Source organism: Polistes dominula, unplaced genomic scaffold, assembly GCF_049000335.1.
Source record: "Polistes dominula isolate Pdom_NZ unplaced genomic scaffold, Pdom_raw_medaka contig_75, whole genome shotgun sequence".
NCBI classification, from domain to species: Eukaryota; Metazoa; Arthropoda; class Insecta; order Hymenoptera; family Vespidae; genus Polistes; species Polistes dominula.
Genome location: NW_028301003.1, coordinates 3,618,122 through 3,635,878, shown reverse-complemented (window position 1 = coordinate 3,635,878; position 17,757 = coordinate 3,618,122). Strand labels below are relative to the sequence as shown.

The window sequence follows — 17,757 nt, the reverse complement described above, 5'->3', positions numbered from 1 at the left end:
TGACAGAGAATTAGAATATTTTTATTCGTAGAAAATGATATATATGATTATAAAAATATTCTCATCTTAGTTTAATAATCTATTGAAAAAATATTAAAAATTATTTTATATATATTTATATATATATAGTTCTTTGTTGTTGTTGTTTTATTCTTTCTTAAAAATTACTTTCTATCGTGTTAATGATTTTTTTTATTGCGTCGATAATGAATCTGTAAAAAAATATCTATCATTATGATTGTCTGATAATATTAATATTAATATACAGTCATAAAGAGCAGCTAATTTGATTTACATTTTAAATATTACGAATAATCATCTAATTGTGTGACCAATGATTGGTGATGGTCACATCAAAATTTCATATATTTACTTACTTAAATAAAAATAAATATCTTAAATCAAATGAAATGCCTCAAGACTGTATAAAACATGTATAATACATTAAATACAACACCTATTATTATGGACGGTAAGATCACATCGTTTGTCGTATTCTAATTTAATTACATTGGTAATGTCTTGTAATTTTGTCACAGATTTAACTGGTAAATGAAACATTTGATTTATTATCAGTAACATTGCAAGTATATTGACCTGTAAACACATAAAAGTAAATATTTTTAATAATATGATTAACAAAAATGTGTTATCAAATATATAACAAATAAATATTTACTTCTTTGTAATGTATTACAGATTTTTTGATAGAAAATAAACAAGCATCTTGATATTTTTTAACATACAACGTTAAATTTAAAATCTTATCAGCAAGATATGGAAATTTCATTTTCAATATATCCTTAGAATGTTTGTTAATATAATTATCGTTGATTTTTTTACTAATATTATCAATAACTGTATTTAATATTATAGTCAAATACATAGAATGCATTTCTGGATCACTGTACGTAGATTCGATGCTTTCAAAATATTTTTCTATTACCATAATGAATATTTGAAAATTCTAAAACAAATAATAAAATTAAATAAATGAAATATATGTAAACTTAATAAAAAATTAATTCAAATGATTATAATCTTACATTTGTATACAAAATAATAACATCTTCTGAATATTTATTTAATGATATCATAACAGTGGATAAAAACTTTGGTAATATAGTATTTAATAAATTAGAATCTTTATTGTCATATTGAATTTTATTTAAATTTAATAATGCTATGATCGTTTTAAAAGCATCTTCCACAAAAATGATACCAACTGATGATATAATAGTTTTCATATAAATTATTATAATTCTGCAACATATCTTTGTAGATAATAGACAATCATTTATCATAGAATTGCATACATTAATTACTATCTTTAATATATTTATTGGAAATATATGTCTTGGTTTTTTATGTTCCTCCATTTTAGGCATTTGCAGTATCACTTTCCTGTACAAAAATTCATATATTTTTTATTATTATTATTTAAATATTAAAATTTATTATAAAAAAACGTTTAAATTCATACTCTTCGATCCATAATAAAATATTATGAAAACACTCAGAATTATCGTAAACGTCAATTTTTGATAAAATAAATATCATTGATAAATAATCATTGAAATGATTGATGAAATTATTTTCATTCATTAAATAATTCAATTTATCCGAACGTTTTAATCTAATTTCAATGTGACGTAATATAACACGTAAATCATTCCAAATGTTTATTAAATTTTCATAATAATTGGTTAACAATTCTTCTTGGAAATCGATATTCAATAATTGTTTAAGTATTTTTATACATAACATTAATGTTTCTTCTTGTTCTTTTGTAATATTCTTATTACATTCCTATATAAATATACAAGAGAAATGTTTATATTTTTTTTAGTTATTTAAATGAATAATATTTTAATCATTTAAATATTACTAACTTGTTCTTTAGTTGTTGTTGCATTTGTATATTTTGTTATTAATTCTTGTAACAATATAAAAATCATATCAATTTTCTTCCATTTCATTAAAGTATACAAAATTGTAATCAACATATTATTTGAAATATTAGGATTTGATAATTGTTTTGTAATAATTTTCAAAATATCATTTGTATTGTTCAACGTAGTAACAGGAACGAATGAAAGTAGAAACAAAATGGATTCGTTGAAAGTCAATTTCTAAAACAATCTTTTTTTTAATAAAAATCATAATTTTAATTTAATTATAAATTAAAAAAATAAAAATTCATACCTGTGTATCTGTATAAAAACAAACAATTTGTGGAAGAATATTCGTAAGTACTCGTTGCAATTTTTTTCCATTTTCATTATCAAAATATTCTTCTGTAAAATCTTTTTTATTTGTATACAATATTATAGAAATAACTTCGAGCAATATTTCAATCGATTTGTATGAATCAACTTCATCGTTAGATTTACCTAAAAAAAAAATAAATATTATTAATTTATTAATCATATTGATGATAAAACATAATAAATAATTCAATTTAATGTTAATACCATTGTGTGATTTATAATTGTTCCTTTTAAATCTTTTATTAGGTTTCATATTAATTTCATCTTCGTCATTTAACAAATTATTTATTTGTTTTTCAATTTTCCTTAATATAATATTTATAAGTTTACATGCGTCGTTCCAAAGAATCATATTTTTAGAATAAACAAATAATTTTCTCATTGCCGTTATATTCCTTGTTCCAATATATAAAATTTCTTTTATAACATTGTCATCATTTAAATTATGCAATTTAATCCACAAACATAATAATTTGATTAATTGTTGTAACATTTTTTGTTCATCGGTATCCTAAATTAAATAATAAGATATTTATTTGATTGTTTTTAATAGTAATTGTGTTGACTCATTATTTTATTATATGAATTTAATTTACCTGGATACATTTTAATAATGTATTTATATTAATAATATCCGAAATCAAAATGCCAACATTATTTTCAAGATATACGAGAAGTTTATTAAAACTTTTTATTACGTTTGTATCAGCGTAATCCATTTTATTAGCAAAGTCAGTCAATAAACTTTGTAAACTTGTATGAGAATATTTATTGGTTACCATTTGTTTAATACCATTTAAAATATTCAATTTAATTTCGGAAGATGATTTGTTTCGCATATGATCCGATAAAATATTTAACCAATGATTGATAATATTATCTGGTATTTGTTTCCAATAATTTTCTAATATTTTACAAGTTATCTGTAATGAAATAAATCAATAAATTATTTAATATTTAACGTATCAAAATATATATATAAAAATAACATACATTAATAGCTATAAGGCACACTTGTACATCAGTATCTTTCAAAAGATTAGAAATAGCTTTTGAATAATGTTGAAAGATATTTATATTATTCTTGTTTTTTTGTTAAACGTATTGGTTGTTCTGACAAAATAATAAACAAAACTTCAGCAGTGTTGCATCTGATACAAGACCCAGGTGCCTAAAATCAAATCGATAATTAACACAGAAACTACAATTGTTGGAATAACTTCTAAAAATGATCATTTTAAATCAAATTACAAAAAAAAAAAGGTTACCTTCAAATGTTCCCACAATAAATTGTTGTATTGTTCATGCAACATTTTTTTAATTGCACCACCTTTATAACGATGTAATGTTTCTAAGAATATCAGTAAATTATTTCCAAGTTTATCTCGTCCTAGAAAATCTCTACGAGATCTTAGACAATGAAAGATAATATTTTTGAAACATTTATCAATTATTATTTCCTTATTTTTATTTGTTGCACTTAACCATGCATCTGCATACAAATTTGAATATTCTTTGATCAACTCAGAGTCAGCTTTTTCAAGTACCCCTTTAACATTATTATGAATTTCCTAAAAATACAATAATAACATTATTCAAATTTTTAAACACACATTTTTAAATCAATTTTGAACAACGTTACAATGAAAGTGAAATTTTACAAGTCATATATATATATATATATATATATTAATGTGGGTCAAAAAAGTCAATTTTTTTTTTACAAGTGCCACGGAAAAATGGGTTGCTAGACACCTTAAAACAATTCTCACCAAATATGAGCTCTTAATTTTAATAGGAAGATCCTCCGCATCGCAGTTTTTTATTTTTTCTCAGTCCAATAGAATAAAATTCATACCTCATCATTAATTGATTGTATAGAAAAATGTTCTGAAAGAATTTTGTAGGAAATTTAATACTCTACAAAAAAGGTATCTTATATTTTTTCGTAAATCTCACCATTTGAATGATATTGAAGATTTAAGTTTGATTATTTTAAGACAAATTTCATTTTTGTTTATGAATATTATAATTCGACAATAAGTGACTATTATAAAATGCGCAATACAAATTTTTGTAAGAAATCAACTGCTCTATAAAAATGGTGTCTTATGTTTTGGCGATTAAATTAAGCGTTCAAAAGATATTCATCATCAAATTTTCATGAGTACTGATTTCTGTCTCTGAATATCTTTTGAACGCTTAATTTAATCGCCAAAACATAAGACACCATTTTTATAGAGCAGTTAATTTTGCTACAAAAATTTGTATTGTGCACTTTTTAATAGTCATTTATTGTCGAATTATAAAATTCATAAGCAAAAATGAGATTTGTCTAAAAATCATCAAATTTAAATCTTCAATATCATTCAAATGGTGAGGTTTACGGAAAAAATATAAGATACCCTTTTTGTAGAGTATTAAATTTCCTACAAAAATTCTTCCAGAACATTTTTCTGTACAATCAATTAATGATGAGGTATGAATTTTATTCTATTAGACTGAGAAAAAAATAAAAAACTGCGATGCGGAGTATCTTCCTATTAAAATTAAGAGCTCATATTTGGTGAGAATTGTTTTAAGGTGTATAGCAACCTATTTTTCCGTGGCACTTGTAAAAAAAAAATAATTGACTTTTTTGACCCACCCTAATATATATATATATATATTATTTTTACAATACCGTTATGAATTCTTCTCCTAATGTAAATAATTTTAACAAAATAGTTCTTCCTTCCTGCATTGAAATAATATTTGTATTCCGTGACAACTCAACCAATATTTGTATATCTTTGTTATTCTTCATTAAACTTAACGCAGATTTTATTTTACATAATCGTTTGACATGTTGCTAAAAACATGGTATATTATTTATACGAAAACTTTTCAATGTTATATATTTTTTTTTGATCGTATTATTATTCATAAATTACCGCTGAAATTTTGGATTTTCTAATCAAATGTTTGATAACATTTATTATTACTTTTTCTTTCCATATCATATTAGATATCCACCAATTTTCTAGAAAACGTGATATTTCATCTTTTATCTGAAAAATAATAAATTATGAATGAACTTTTACATGATCATTTTTTAATACATTATATAATCATATGCAAGAATTTAAAAATATTACAAACCTTTGTATTATTTATTTGTGGTAATATAACCGAATGAAGTATTAATACAATTTCTAGCAATACGTTTGGAACAAATGTTTTTTGTTGTAACGTTTTCAAAGCCATTGCTGTTATTATGCGTATCAGATTAAATGCTTCTTCTTTATCCTAAAAATAAATGTTAAGAATAGTAACGTTAATATTGATACGCTTATAATATAATATTCATACTTTGGAATGTGCGTTTTCCGATTGTAACATAAACTTCTTTTGTATTTTTAATAATATAACTTTCACATGATACCATAATTCACATAATTCTTCTTCAGTTAGTATAGTTATATTCTTAATATCAAATTTCTGTAAAACAAAATATCAAATATTAATTATAACAATAATAAATATTAATTCAAAATAAGTACATACCAAGATGATATAACTTTGTGTTAAGAATAAAACAAATAATATTAATCTATAAAGTATAGTAATTGAAATATAATAATGATTTGAACAAACCATTTTATCACATATAGCAGATACATCACAGCCTCTGGTTTTTAAAACGCGGAACAATATTTTCTCACGCATTATATTTTGGCAGGACATTTTGTTATGTATAATATAAATCATATAATAACAAAATTAATATATATATATATATTAATATCTTATCTTTTTAATATTCATTCAAAATTATCAATATATTATCAAATAAACTTTCTTCTTTTCTGATGGTTAATATATATATTATTTTTCTTTAACTTTTATAACATAAACATTATATATATAAAATAACATATATATATTTAACATAATCTTTCACATATAAATAAATATATAATCCATTTTGATCATCCATACCGCTTCAATAATCTATTTTTATATTCACTCACTATGATCACAATAATAAAACATGGAACTAAACATATTAACCTTAAATTTTTACGCATTATATATAACATATACGTAAATACGATACCAGCGCAGTCTGTTGTTAACATCAGCACATATTTCAACGATAAAGGGTTAAAGATGCAACGACGATACAAGGATGTACATATTAACAAAATGATTCATCTGAGGTACCAACAATATACAAAATTAAATAAAATTCATTTAAATTAAATATAAAATCATTGCAATTATTAAAATAAAAAGCTCATTGATAAAATGAGACAGAGAATATTATTTCATTCATTGTGCGCAAGTATTTGGCGCAGGTATTTTGCGCACGTATTTGGCGCATGTATTCTGCAGAGGTATTTTGGCGCGCGCGTTTAAATGTCACAGAGTGACATCGTGTAATCATTGTATTCAAACATAAAAATATAGAATACAACAATATATGAATAAATTATCTGATCAAAATTTAAATAATATTAATAATTATCATATTCTTAATCTATAATATATTCAATAAATAAATCTCTATCTGTAATTAATTTAATAACACTTTTGTTTATTAATGAACTACCATCAAAAAGTGTAATTAATATTATCAATTCTAAAACATATTTCTATCATATTTTATTTCTTACCTATACTATAAAGTAATTGTTTCAACGATTCTTCATTTATTGTTTCAAATGAACATCTGATATTATTATCAGTCGTATACGTTTCTTCTACATCCGTATGAATTATATTTTCATTTATAGTTTCCGAAAGATGTCTAAAATTATTGAATAAAGACTGCGGCACATCTTTCGATATCGGTGAAGAAAGTCGCAGATGTTCCATGCCAGATGTAGGTGATGATAAATCATTTTCTAATGGTGACATTACTAAAGAAAAAAAATCTGTAGGTTCTTGTACGTTGTTCCTGTTATTTGACAATAATTTGTCCGTATTATTGATAGAACTTTTTGAATCAAGATTTTTAGAATTCTCTGAATTCCATGCATCTTCGTTTGAAGTTTTATTTGTCTCCTTTGGTTTTATAAAAGTTTCTTGTTCGTTTTGAAGATCCGATTCTCTCGTTAAAACGGTTTGGCCTTGAGCATTTATTATAAGAACAAATTTGTTATCCTTATCGTTGATATCGTTAAGTATTTGTTTTATTTGTTGCGGTGAATTAGTTTCTTGCAATTGATTAGATTCGTTGCAAATTTCTTGTGTAAGGTTTTGAACTATTTCATTCGATTGCGGTTGAGAACTGGATGATTGTATCGGACATTTGTGCGTTCTTTGACTAACCTAAATAATTTTAATCAAATATTATTTACAGTAATGAAAAACGTTATGAATTATATATATTTTATATTACTTACTTTATATCTAAAACTTTTTCCGCACATGGTACAAGTGTAAGGCATAACACCTGTATGAATTCTACGGTGTACTAAATAAGACACACGTTGTCGAAAACATTTTCCTATTAAAAAAAAATATAATATTTATCTTGAAATCAATAATATATAATATTGTAAAATATTATATAAAATATAACATAAACATAGATTAACATATAAAATTTTACCTTTAATTTGTTAACTCATGCATCACACTGTAATGTTATAGATACAATGTGAATAAAATGACCCATAATTAGATTGTTAGTAAAAACTGTAAATAGTAAAGCACATTATATATGAGTAATAGTAAACTTTATAAAAAAAAAAAAAGATACAAATTATTCAAAACAAGCAAAATAACATTATCATATTTATAATAATATATTTACCACAAGTTTCACAGGCAAAAGGTTTTTCTCCTGTATGAATTCGTTCATGATTATGCAACGTAGAAAGTTCTTTAAAAGATCTACCACAAGTAGTGCACATATGTGGTTTGTCATCTTTATGATATAATCTATGTTTATGATATGATTGTTGAAATGTAAACGTTTTGTCACAGATGTTACATTTATACGGCATCTCACCCGAATGTAATCTTTTATGTTTTTTCAAAAAATACTTTGTTGTAAACATTTTACTACAGACATCGCATTCCCATTGTTTTCCTTCATGCGTTTTCAAATGTTGTATAACGTGTTGTTCCTGTTCAATTAATACAAAACAATCAAATATATAATATTTTGATTAAAATCATATTTTTAATCTAGATGATAATAATACTTACTTTTTTAAAATTTTTTCCACAAGTAGGACAATTGTATCCATTGTTATTAATTCCTACCGACGTGTCTCCATCCTTTGATAAAAAACCTGTATAATATTACGATAAGCAAACGTTTATTTAGATAAATAATAAATTTGTAAAAGTGAAACAAACGTTTACCCCAATTGTGACCGATGTGTGCAACTCTCATGTGTATCATTAAACTGCCACGCATTTTAAAAACCTTCGAGCACAAATGGCACGAATAACTTTTTAACAAATTATCATTAGTAAGATTTAAATTTTGTTCATCGACCATGTGAACTAATTGTTTATGCAAAAGAAGAATATTACTATCTATAAAATAGAATCCACATATATTACACCTTTCAGTCTTTTCCTTGAACAATTTAACATTTGATATTATTTTGTCACCATTTACATTCTGATTCGATTTAACATCGGTGATAGAATCAATCAATGTATTTTTATGATCATTCGAATGTTTTTTATTATTCATTTCCAATGGTAAAACATTAACATTATCATTCATCGTCATAACATTTGGAAAACTGATGATTAAATTATTTTTCAAATTATAATCATCGTTATTAATATCTGTTTGTTTTAAAACGATATCACTAGTTTCGTTAGTTCGTCCCAATGAATCTTTTTTCATAATGGAATGTTGATTACAAACTTGTTGAGACAAATCTTCTATCCAAACGTCATCCAATTTGTTAGTTTCTCTCTGTTGTAAATGTTCATCTTGTAGATTGTTACTTTTGTAACAATCTTCCAAACAATTTCTTTTCGACAATTCACTAATAACCGTCGAAGAGTCATCGTGTGTTTCTATAAATAATCTATCATTTTCTTTACTATAAAAACATTCGTTTGTACTCGTATTAGGATAAATTTGTTCTGAGATATGTAAAACTTGGGAACCTTTGTTAAACGACTCATCAGTTTGTACTTTGTTCAATGAATTCATAGTCGACGTTTTATTAATACTATTTGAAATGGTGCAACATGATTGTATTGTGTGATCAATATCATAACAATTTTTACTTTTATCTTTTTTGATAAATCCTTGACCGGTGTCAACAGGTTCTTTGCGTAATACATTCCAATTGTGAACGATGCTTTTAACTTGAACGTTAGGATTACCGATCTCATTATTGTCTACGTTAATATTAACAGGTTTTGATAATTGTATGGAATTATCATTAATATTAATGGTATGTCCGAATAGATGTATAGTCAATTTATCTATACCGACTAATACTTCATTACAAACTGGACACATTAATGGTCTAGTAGCAACGCTTACAAGTCCTGCTCGTAAAGCATCCAAAGTTAAAAAACCAGGCTGAGAACATAAAGGACACGCTAAAAGACGAGCACACATATTTCTAAGCTTTGTAATACGTCAATACATCAAAGCGTTTTTTAATTTAATCTTTTATTTTATTGCATTATATTTAATATCATTGTTTTCATTCGAAAATATTCATTTTATTCTTGTATACATAAAATATTTTACTACCTTTGATCATTCACTTTATTGTTTTTTTTTCTTTTTTTTTTCAAAAAAAGAATATATAAATATAAAACATACAATTAAAATATAATACACATTAATCAATTCATCAAGCTTAAGATTAATGTTGTTTACTGATGACACTGTTATTGGGGGTTATATTTCCACTTGTGAGTATTACAAAAAGAAACAAGAATTTTTCAAAGCTGAATTATAATTTAACAATGCATTTTAAATAGAAATAGTCTATTTAATGAGCTATCCATTTATAAAATCCAGGACAGAATGTTATAACTCAATTCCTAAATATAGATGCACAGTATTTCAGATATTTATGTTGAATTCTTCTGCTTTGAAGGAGTTAGGTTATATTTAGATTAATGGCGGGAAATTGAAAAATAATATCTAGGAATATAAAAAGATTGTTTAAAAAATATTACAATTAAATATGTATATAAATAAATATTATATTAATTAATTGATAGGACACTTATACGAAATTCCATCTTTGCAACAATACTTTTTACTACTTGATAAATTCGTATTAATCCATTTGTTTTTACAATTTTGTATGAAGAGAGATGCCTGTATTAAATAAATAATTTATTTTTAATATTTGTATATCTTTTTAATATAATGTAACTATGTTTAGTATTATTTTATTTATTCTATTAATATTAAACAAAATTACTTACTTTTTCTTTTAAACAATCACGATCTAACGCAGCACAAAGTATATTTGAACTATTTGGAAGATTTTTTATGATCTATAATATAAATAACATATTAATTTGTATATGTTTACGTATATATATTAATTATATTTAAAAAACAATTTGATCAACTTACAATCTCGAGACATTTGTTAATACATTGTTTGTTTCCATGAGAAGTGCAAGGAAACGAATCGGACTGTTCATGAAGAATAACAGGATTTCCCGTAGGTTGTTCTTTTGAACCTTTTTTAAATTGTCCACTTAAAAATACACCACAAACACATCCAACCGGTTCTTCAGACGTTGATGAGTTTAGATGATTATTGTTATTTTCATTGATATCCTTTTTTGCATAAACAGTTGACACGCATAGGATAATAAAAATAAATGTTAGATACATTTCAAACTGTAACAAAAAATTTCTATAAAATATATTATAATTAATTTGTTTTAATTATTAATACAATTATATTTATGTATCAATCTACCTTTTTATATTACCAAAATCTGATAAAAGATTGAAATTTGTTCTACGTGCCAATGAAAGTACATCAATTGAAAATATTGCAATATATAAGGGACAGTATTGCTAGCTAAGCAAAATTTGTTTACATTTTTACGATTGCACATACAATAAGACCTACTTTAAATCGAATGTAAAATATAAATTGTTTTTATTGATTTCTTCTTAAATATTTGTACATATATAAATGAATTAATTAACATTATCTTTTTTTCTTTTCATAATTAATTTAGCTTCACCTTTAAGAACTACTTGATCACCATTAGCAATTAACGTATATTCACATTTAATAATTTTACGTACAGATATTATTTGTACTATTATTTCTACCGTATCACCAACATAACACGAATTAGGATATTTAAGAGTTTGTTCAGTAACGATTGTACCTGGGCCTGGTAGTTTTGTTCCAAGTACACCCGATACTAAACCATTAAGCAAAGCTCCATGAACAATATTTTTATCTGAAGTAATATGAATAGGATTATAATCATTGGTCAATTGTGCAAAACTCAAAACATCGTTGTTGGTTATTGTTTTAGAAATCGATACACGATCTCCAACTTTTAAACTTAAAGAACATATCTTCGCAGGTGGTGTTTTTGTACAATACTTTTTTATATTATGATAGAAAAATGAAAGTCGTGACATAATCGTATTTTGATTAGAAATATCATTAAATTATAAATTGCAATATAAATTTATTATTAATAATAAATATTCTATCTACTAGTAAATAAATTTGTTATTGACGTATCAATCATTTTATATCCTTAGTCTTTTCAATATTATGTTCTTGATAATAATCGGTTAAAAATATAGTAGCTAAATTTTTAATACGAGTATTCGTGCTATTAGAAAAATCTTGCATATGTTTAACAATGGTTGGTGACAGTATATCGTCTTTAGATTCAGGTGTAATTAAAAACATTAAAGTTGTAATAGATGACAGTATGATTCCTTCATCCTGAGAATTAAGTAATAACGATACTAATGGAATGCCCTGATTGCGTAAGATATACGCTTTGTTTATGGGATCTGAAAAGTGCAGATTGTTTGGATTATTGTGTAAATGAATAATGTAATCAATATAACGTTCAAATGCATAATACATTACCTAAGCATAAATTACAAATACCTCCTATAGCAAAGCGTACAAAAGTAGTATTATCTTCTGACAATATATGAAGAAATAAATCTATTACCTTAAGTTGTCTTAAATAATCATAGTTAATAGGATCGTATGCAAAATTAGCTAAATTTGCTAACACTTGCTGCTTTGCATCTATTAAAAAAAATATGTACATATATATTATATGAATACTAATCAATTGACATAATTAAAAACTTTTGTTTACCTTTAGATGAGGTCGATTTAAATTCATTAATTAAAAGTTTTAAAAAATCGTATCGTCCAACGCCATTTTGTCCGGTACGGTGTATTAATTTTTCTTTTGTTGAAAACATTAATTATTTTAATACCAATCAATATTTATAATAAATATTAGTCCATAGTATATCGTGTGATATTATATTACATTCGTAACATAATAGAGAAATTAGAAATAACACACATAAATATAAATATTTTCTATCCAATGAAATTTGGTCAAATCACAATCTGTCAATCATAATTCTCGTATTATGATTGGTTGATAGAAAGTAATAAACTTGATACACAATGACTAAGAATAATTATCTATAATATGATTGGCTAATAAAAAATTACTATTATAGAATCAATAGAATAATTAAAATATTGTTTAAAATACAATAATATAATTTCAATTTATAAAAAATATAATCGTTACGTCATTGGTCGAAGAAAAATATAGTATAATGTGTAAATCGAAAAGTTAAAGGCGTATCTAGAACGATATTGATGTCATAAAAAAGAAATAATATTTGAACATGCCGCCATTTTAATAATTTGTTCGAAATGAGCATAAGGTTTCGTTGTGGAAGACATGATTAACACGTAGCCGGCGTTTGACGTGTCCTAGCCTCCTAATCTAGGCGCATAGTGGTTTAATAATTTCTTGCAAGCAGTGTCTTATAAGTTTTGCAACGTGCCGTGTGTTAAAGGATAGTAAGTGCATGTTTGCATGCCTCTTCTAACGAGAAGTTAGCAATTAAAAAAAAGTGTTAAAAAAAAAAAAGAAGAAAGAAAAAAAAGAAGAAAATATGCATTAATAGGAGCATTTAATTTCATTGAAAGAAATATACACAATGTTGCCTAATAAATCGTCTACGACAAATACGAAAAAAATCATGTTTCCTGATAAAAAAACAACTACCAAGCAAATGAAAACTTCAACGTTAACCAATGCAGCCGGTCTTAGTTCTTTGATTACTTTCACGGTATTATTACTTGCTTGGATAGCTGGTTTTGCGTCCAGATTATTTGCAGTAATACGATTTGAAAGTATTATACACGAGTTTGATCCATGGTATGTCAATTACTTTGTGAACAATATTTTCTTTTACTTACTAATATGTTGATCTTATTTTTTGAAATATAATTAAAGAGATAATATTTTGTATATATAAATAAAAAATGAAACTACATATTTGTATATAAATTTAATATTGATATGGTGTGAAAATGTTTCTAACCATTGTTCATCGATAACAGGTTCAATTATAGAGCAACAGCGTACATGGTACAACATGGATTTTATAACTTTTTGAACTGGTTCGACGAAAGGGCATGGTACCCTTTAGGACGTATCGTAGGTGGAACAGTATATCCTGGACTTATGATAACATCTGGAACGATACATTACATCTTACACTCTTTAAATATTCCCATACACATAAGAGATATTTGTGTCTTCTTAGCACCAGTTTTTAGTGGCCTTACTGCCATTTCTACTTATTTATTAACTAAAGAAATATGGAGTGCTGGTGCTGGTTTATTCGCTGCGTGTTTCATCGCCATTGTACCAGGTTACATATCAAGATCGGTAGCTGGAAGTTACGACAACGAGGGAATAGCCATATTTGCTTTACAAATAACTTATTATCTTTGGGTAAAATCGGTTAAAACTGGATCAATATTTTGGGCATCCATGACAGCTCTTTCATATTTTTATATGGTGTCTGCTTGGGGTGGATATGTTTTTATTATTAATCTAATACCATTTCATGTATTTGCATTGTTGGTTATGAATCGATTTAGTAATCGTTTGTTTACAAGTTATACCACGTTTTACATTTTGGGACTTTTGTTAAGTATGCAAATACCATTTGTCGGTTTCCAACCAATTAGAACATCTGAACATATGGCTGCGGGTGGTGTATTCGGTTTACTGATATTCCTAGCTACTCTCAGGTATTTATTCAAAATTATTTAATAGTTTAATAAAAGAAAAATAAATAAATAAATATTGTTTTTTTCAACAGGTATTTACGAACCGTATTGACAAAGTCTGAGATGAAATATTTTAGTGGTGTAGTAGCAGTGACAGCAGTTGTACTCCTACTTATTTTGATTGTACTAACTTATACCGGTGTTGTTGCACCTTGGAGTGGAAGATTTTATTCCCTATGGGATACGGGTTATGCAAAAATACATATACCTATAATAGCGTCAGTTTCTGAACATCAACCTACTACTTGGTTCAGTTTCTTTTTTGATTTACACGTTCTTGTTACAACATTCCCTGTTGGGCTTTGGTACTGCATTAAACATATTAATGATGAAAGAGTATTTGGTAAGTATCTTTATATTAATTACACATAAATTAAACAACAATATTAACAAAGGAAACAATTAATGATTTCAGTTATATTGTATGCCATAAGTGCCGTCTATTTCGCTGGAGTAATGGTGAGACTTATGCTTACGTTAACTCCAGTCGTATGTATGTTAGCTGGCATAGCATTCAGTGGACTATTAGAATTATTCTTGAAAGAGGAATGTAGAGATGGTAACGATAGAATTGAAGGTAGCGAAGAAGAAAGTGAAGAAGAGAGAGAAAGAAGTCCAGGCAGAGCATTGTACGACAAAGCTGGAAAACTTAGAAGAATGAAACATGAAAGACCTAAGGACGCTGGTGATGGATTAGGCGACAGTCTTAGAAATAGTGTCATCATTGGTGTATTAATATTATTAATGATGTTCACTGTGCATTGTACTTGGGTTACAAGTAATGCATATTCTAGTCCTTCAATCGTATTAGCATCTTATAGCAATGATGGTGGTAGAGCTATTCTGGATGATTTTAGGGAAGCTTATTACTGGTTAGCACAAAATACACCTAACGATGCTAGAGTTATGAGCTGGTGGGATTATGGTTATCAAATAGCTGGAATGGCTAATAGGTAAATTAAACTTATCCATATATAATGAATATTTTTAATTAATATAATATTATTATCTTTTATTTGTATAGAACTACCCTCGTGGATAATAATACATGGAATAATTCCCATATAGCATTGGTCGGTAAAGCGATGAGCTCTAATGAAAGTGCTGCTTATGAGATTATGACATCTTTAGATGTAGATTATGTATTAATTATTTTCGGTGGTATGATTGGTTATTCCGGTGACGATGTCAACAAATTCTTATGGATGATACGAATAGCCGAAGGTGAACATCCTCAAGATATACGTGAAAGTGATTATTTCACGGAAAAAGGAGAATTCAGAGTCGATTCCGAAGGATCTTCAACTTTATTGAATTCTTTGATGTACAAGTTAAGTTATTATAGATTTGGTGAAGTTAAAATTGACTACAGATCACCTTCCGGCTATGATCGTACTCGCAATGCTGAAATTGGACATAAAAATTTCCAATTAACTTATTTGGAAGAGGCTTATACCACCGAACATTGGCTCGTTAGGATTTACAGGTAATCATTTATTATTTACAACAATTATTTTATCTAATAAAAAATATTTCTATTATTTATTTCTTAATGTTTTTTTTTTTTTCAAAAAGGGTGAAGAAACCAGATGAATTTAATAGACCCAGGATTCCAATTGGAGACAGAGTTATAGCTCGTCGTGCAAATTCATATATTAGCAAAAAGGTTAGTATTATCGTAAAGTGATAAGATAATTATTATTATTATATAACTAGAAAAAAAGATATGATTGATTTTTGGTATATTATATTAATCGTATCGTTTGACGTTCTTATTATATTACATTAATGAATCTGGAAATCTAGTTGAAGTTATGGGGGGTTAAACATTAAATGTTTCAGACTGCAAGACGTAAGAAAGGTTTCATTAAAGGCCGACCAGTAGTTATTAAAGGACAAAAACCTTTAAAGAAAACGACGTAACAAATGTATAATACTTTATCCCATAACAGATTTCAAATACAACTTTTGTAACAACAACAGAATTACCGTCCCTTGGGTCTACCACAAAACTATAGTCTAAAAATGTGAATTAGTACCATCAAAGAGTTTGTTCGAAGAATAATGAAAAAAAAAAAAAAAGAAAAAAAAAGAAAAGAGAGATAAAGAGAATGAAAGAAAAAAAAAACAGAAAAAGTAAAAAAAAAGAGAGAAAGAGAGATAGATAGAGAGAAAGAAAGATTTTATTTCAATGTTTCAAAAATATCACAGAAAAGAGTTATTTTATTATTAATTATTTTTCAAAGAAAGTTCCATTAGTCTTTATGATGATTGTCTAATGTAATATGGCACTTCACATAATAGTATATATCATATATAAGTTTATTTCACCTAATTCATTGCAACATAGGATGATTACACATTATTCAAATAAAATACCACTGTGTATATATACTAAGTGTATTTCTAATAATATATTTTAGGTACACTGATAGTAGATACTTTTTGTAATGAAGATTCATTACAATAATTAAATATTATTCTTTAATTAATTAAATTTATCTGAAATTGTGTATTTGCATACAAATCCATATACAACACATATATATATATATATATATGAATATTTTCTAATTCAATATGATTGTGTTTCGATTAATTTATATATATATACGTTTCATTTATAATCAAATATCAAAATAATATTTTATTAAGAACAAAAAAAAACATTAATTCAGGTTTGTATTGCATTGTGTACTCAATTTAGATTACATTTTAATGAGAGAGAAATATAACAACAAAAGTTTATGAATAAAAAAATGAGTTTTACTGGTTGTTAAATTGTTAAGAAGAATTGAGAAAGAAAATCAATGGGTTTAAAAAAACACATGTCACAAATACGGTAATCCAGTTTGTTAAATGGTACATTGTTGAACAAAACATTTGTAATAACATAGTCTTGTTGTTTACAAGCATGGTGTTGTAAATCTTACAATTTTTTCATGTATTCTATATATGCAGGACCTAAGAATATACAATGGTAAATAATTTATTTGAAACAATATAGATATATGTTCCTATTTAATTTACATAATTGTCAGTTTCAATTTATAAATGTTACCGCATTATTCTTAGGTTTCTGTAAATGTTTATTTATCGCATGCAATTTTTTTTTCCTTTTTTCCCTCACTGATTATATTTATTTTTTAATA

General features: G+C 25.5%; 5 protein-coding genes across 10 annotated transcripts; 1 reads left to right on the top strand and 4 right to left on the bottom strand.

Annotated features, from left to right (window-relative positions):
• On the bottom strand, nt 1–6,044 carry LOC107070969 (condensin-2 complex subunit G2). Its single transcript, XM_089173922.1, is given in 17 exon segments — nt 1–212; nt 458–597; nt 680–967; nt 1,047–1,404; nt 1,484–1,809; nt 1,893–2,132; nt 2,206–2,393; nt 2,475–2,781; nt 2,867–3,193; nt 3,264–3,359; nt 3,361–3,441; nt 3,539–3,841; nt 4,954–5,121; nt 5,204–5,320; nt 5,412–5,558; nt 5,622–5,750; nt 5,907–6,044. Coding segments are annotated over 17 exon segments (3,384 nt in total). The 5' UTR covers nt 6,021–6,044; the 3' UTR covers nt 1–157.
• An 873-nt stretch (nt 6,045–6,917) lies between these two features.
• On the bottom strand, nt 6,918–10,295 carry LOC107070968 (uncharacterized). 2 transcript variants are annotated; one of them, XM_015329552.2, is made up of 5 exons: nt 8,625–10,295; nt 8,472–8,557; nt 8,074–8,389; nt 7,661–7,764; nt 6,918–7,586 (listed from the first exon to the last, which is right to left on the bottom strand). In XM_015329552.2, exons 1-5 carry the CDS (start codon nt 9,859–9,861, stop codon nt 6,918–6,920), a joined length of 2,412 nt encoding a protein of 803 aa, XP_015185038.1. In that variant the 5' UTR covers nt 9,862–10,295. The 2 variants fall into 2 exon arrangements, with proteins under 2 accessions (XP_015185038.1, XP_015185039.1); XM_015329553.2 differs by having other exon boundaries at nt 8,631–10,295.
• Nucleotides 10,296–10,440: 145 nt separating this feature from the next.
• On the bottom strand, nt 10,441–12,833 carry LOC107070967 (armadillo repeat-containing protein 7). Of its 3 annotated transcripts, XM_089173924.1 has the most exons (5): nt 12,591–12,833; nt 12,438–12,517; nt 10,843–11,115; nt 10,689–10,760; nt 10,441–10,578 (listed from the first exon to the last, which is right to left on the bottom strand). In XM_089173924.1, the coding sequence occupies exons 1-5, from the start codon at nt 12,697–12,699 to the stop codon at nt 10,468–10,470; spliced, it is 645 nt and encodes a 214-aa protein (XP_089030050.1). In that variant the 5' UTR covers nt 12,700–12,833; the 3' UTR covers nt 10,441–10,467. The 3 variants fall into 3 exon arrangements, with proteins under 3 accessions (XP_089030050.1, XP_089030052.1, XP_089030051.1); XM_089173926.1 differs by lacking the exons at nt 12,438–12,517; nt 12,591–12,833 and adding an exon at nt 11,198–11,338; XM_089173925.1 differs by lacking the exons at nt 10,441–10,578; nt 10,689–10,760; nt 10,843–11,115 and adding an exon at nt 11,917–12,270 and having other exon boundaries at nt 12,350–12,517; nt 12,591–12,807.
• Nucleotides 11,367–11,883, bottom strand: LOC149032169 (hydroxyacyl-thioester dehydratase type 2, mitochondrial-like). The gene has a single exon (XM_089173927.1). The coding sequence runs from the start codon at nt 11,881–11,883 to the stop codon at nt 11,425–11,427; it is 459 nt and encodes a 152-aa protein (XP_089030053.1). The 3' UTR covers nt 11,367–11,424.
• Nucleotides 12,834–13,182: 349 nt separating the features above from the next.
• On the top strand, nt 13,183–17,520 carry Stt3B (catalytic subunit 3B of the oligosaccharyltransferase complex). Of its 3 annotated transcripts, none has more exons than XM_015329564.2 (7): nt 13,183–13,682; nt 13,868–14,566; nt 14,638–14,948; nt 15,021–15,558; nt 15,630–16,091; nt 16,181–16,271; nt 16,448–17,520. In XM_015329564.2, the coding sequence occupies exons 1-7, from the start codon at nt 13,462–13,464 to the stop codon at nt 16,526–16,528; spliced, it is 2,403 nt and encodes an 800-aa protein (XP_015185050.1). In that variant the 5' UTR covers nt 13,183–13,461; the 3' UTR covers nt 16,529–17,520. The 3 variants fall into 3 exon arrangements, with proteins under 3 accessions (XP_015185050.1, XP_089030068.1, XP_015185051.1); XM_089173942.1 differs by having other exon boundaries at nt 16,418–17,520; XM_015329565.2 differs by having other exon boundaries at nt 16,412–17,520.
• Nucleotides 17,521–17,757: the final 237 nt, after the last annotated feature.

Bases quoted from the DNA above. Each gene is read 5' to 3' on its own strand.
- LOC107070968 (XM_015329552.2), bottom strand. From the start codon at position 9,861: ATGTGTGCTCGTCTTTTAGCGTGTCCTTTATGTTCTCAGCCTGGTTTT. The intron at 8,558-8,624 runs GTTTGTTTCACT...AATATTATACAG, and splicing joins CGGTCACAATTGGGGTAAAC to GTTTTTTATCAAAGGATGGA. The intron at 8,390-8,471 runs GTAAGTATTATT...TTAATTGAACAG, and splicing joins GTGGAAAAAATTTTAAAAAA to GAACAACACGTTATACAACA.
- LOC149032169 (XM_089173927.1), bottom strand. From the start codon at position 11,883: ATGTCACGACTTTCATTTTTCTATCATAATATAAAAAAGTATTGTACA.
- LOC107070967 (XM_089173924.1), bottom strand. From the start codon at position 12,699: ATGTTTTCAACAAAAGAAAAATTAATACACCGTACCGGACAAAATGGC. The intron at 12,518-12,590 runs GTAAACAAAAGT...TTTTTTTAATAG, and splicing joins TAAATCGACCTCATCTAAAG to ATGCAAAGCAGCAAGTGTTA. The intron at 10,579-10,688 runs GTAAGTAATTTT...TATTTAATACAG, and splicing joins GTGATTGTTTAAAAGAAAAA to GCATCTCTCTTCATACAAAA.
- Stt3B (XM_015329564.2), top strand. From the start codon at position 13,462: ATGTTGCCTAATAAATCGTCTACGACAAATACGAAAAAAATCATGTTT. The intron at 13,683-13,867 runs GTATGTCAATTA...CATCGATAACAG, and splicing joins ATACACGAGTTTGATCCATG to GTTCAATTATAGAGCAACAG. The intron at 14,949-15,020 runs GTAAGTATCTTT...TAATGATTTCAG, and splicing joins TAATGATGAAAGAGTATTTG to TTATATTGTATGCCATAAGT.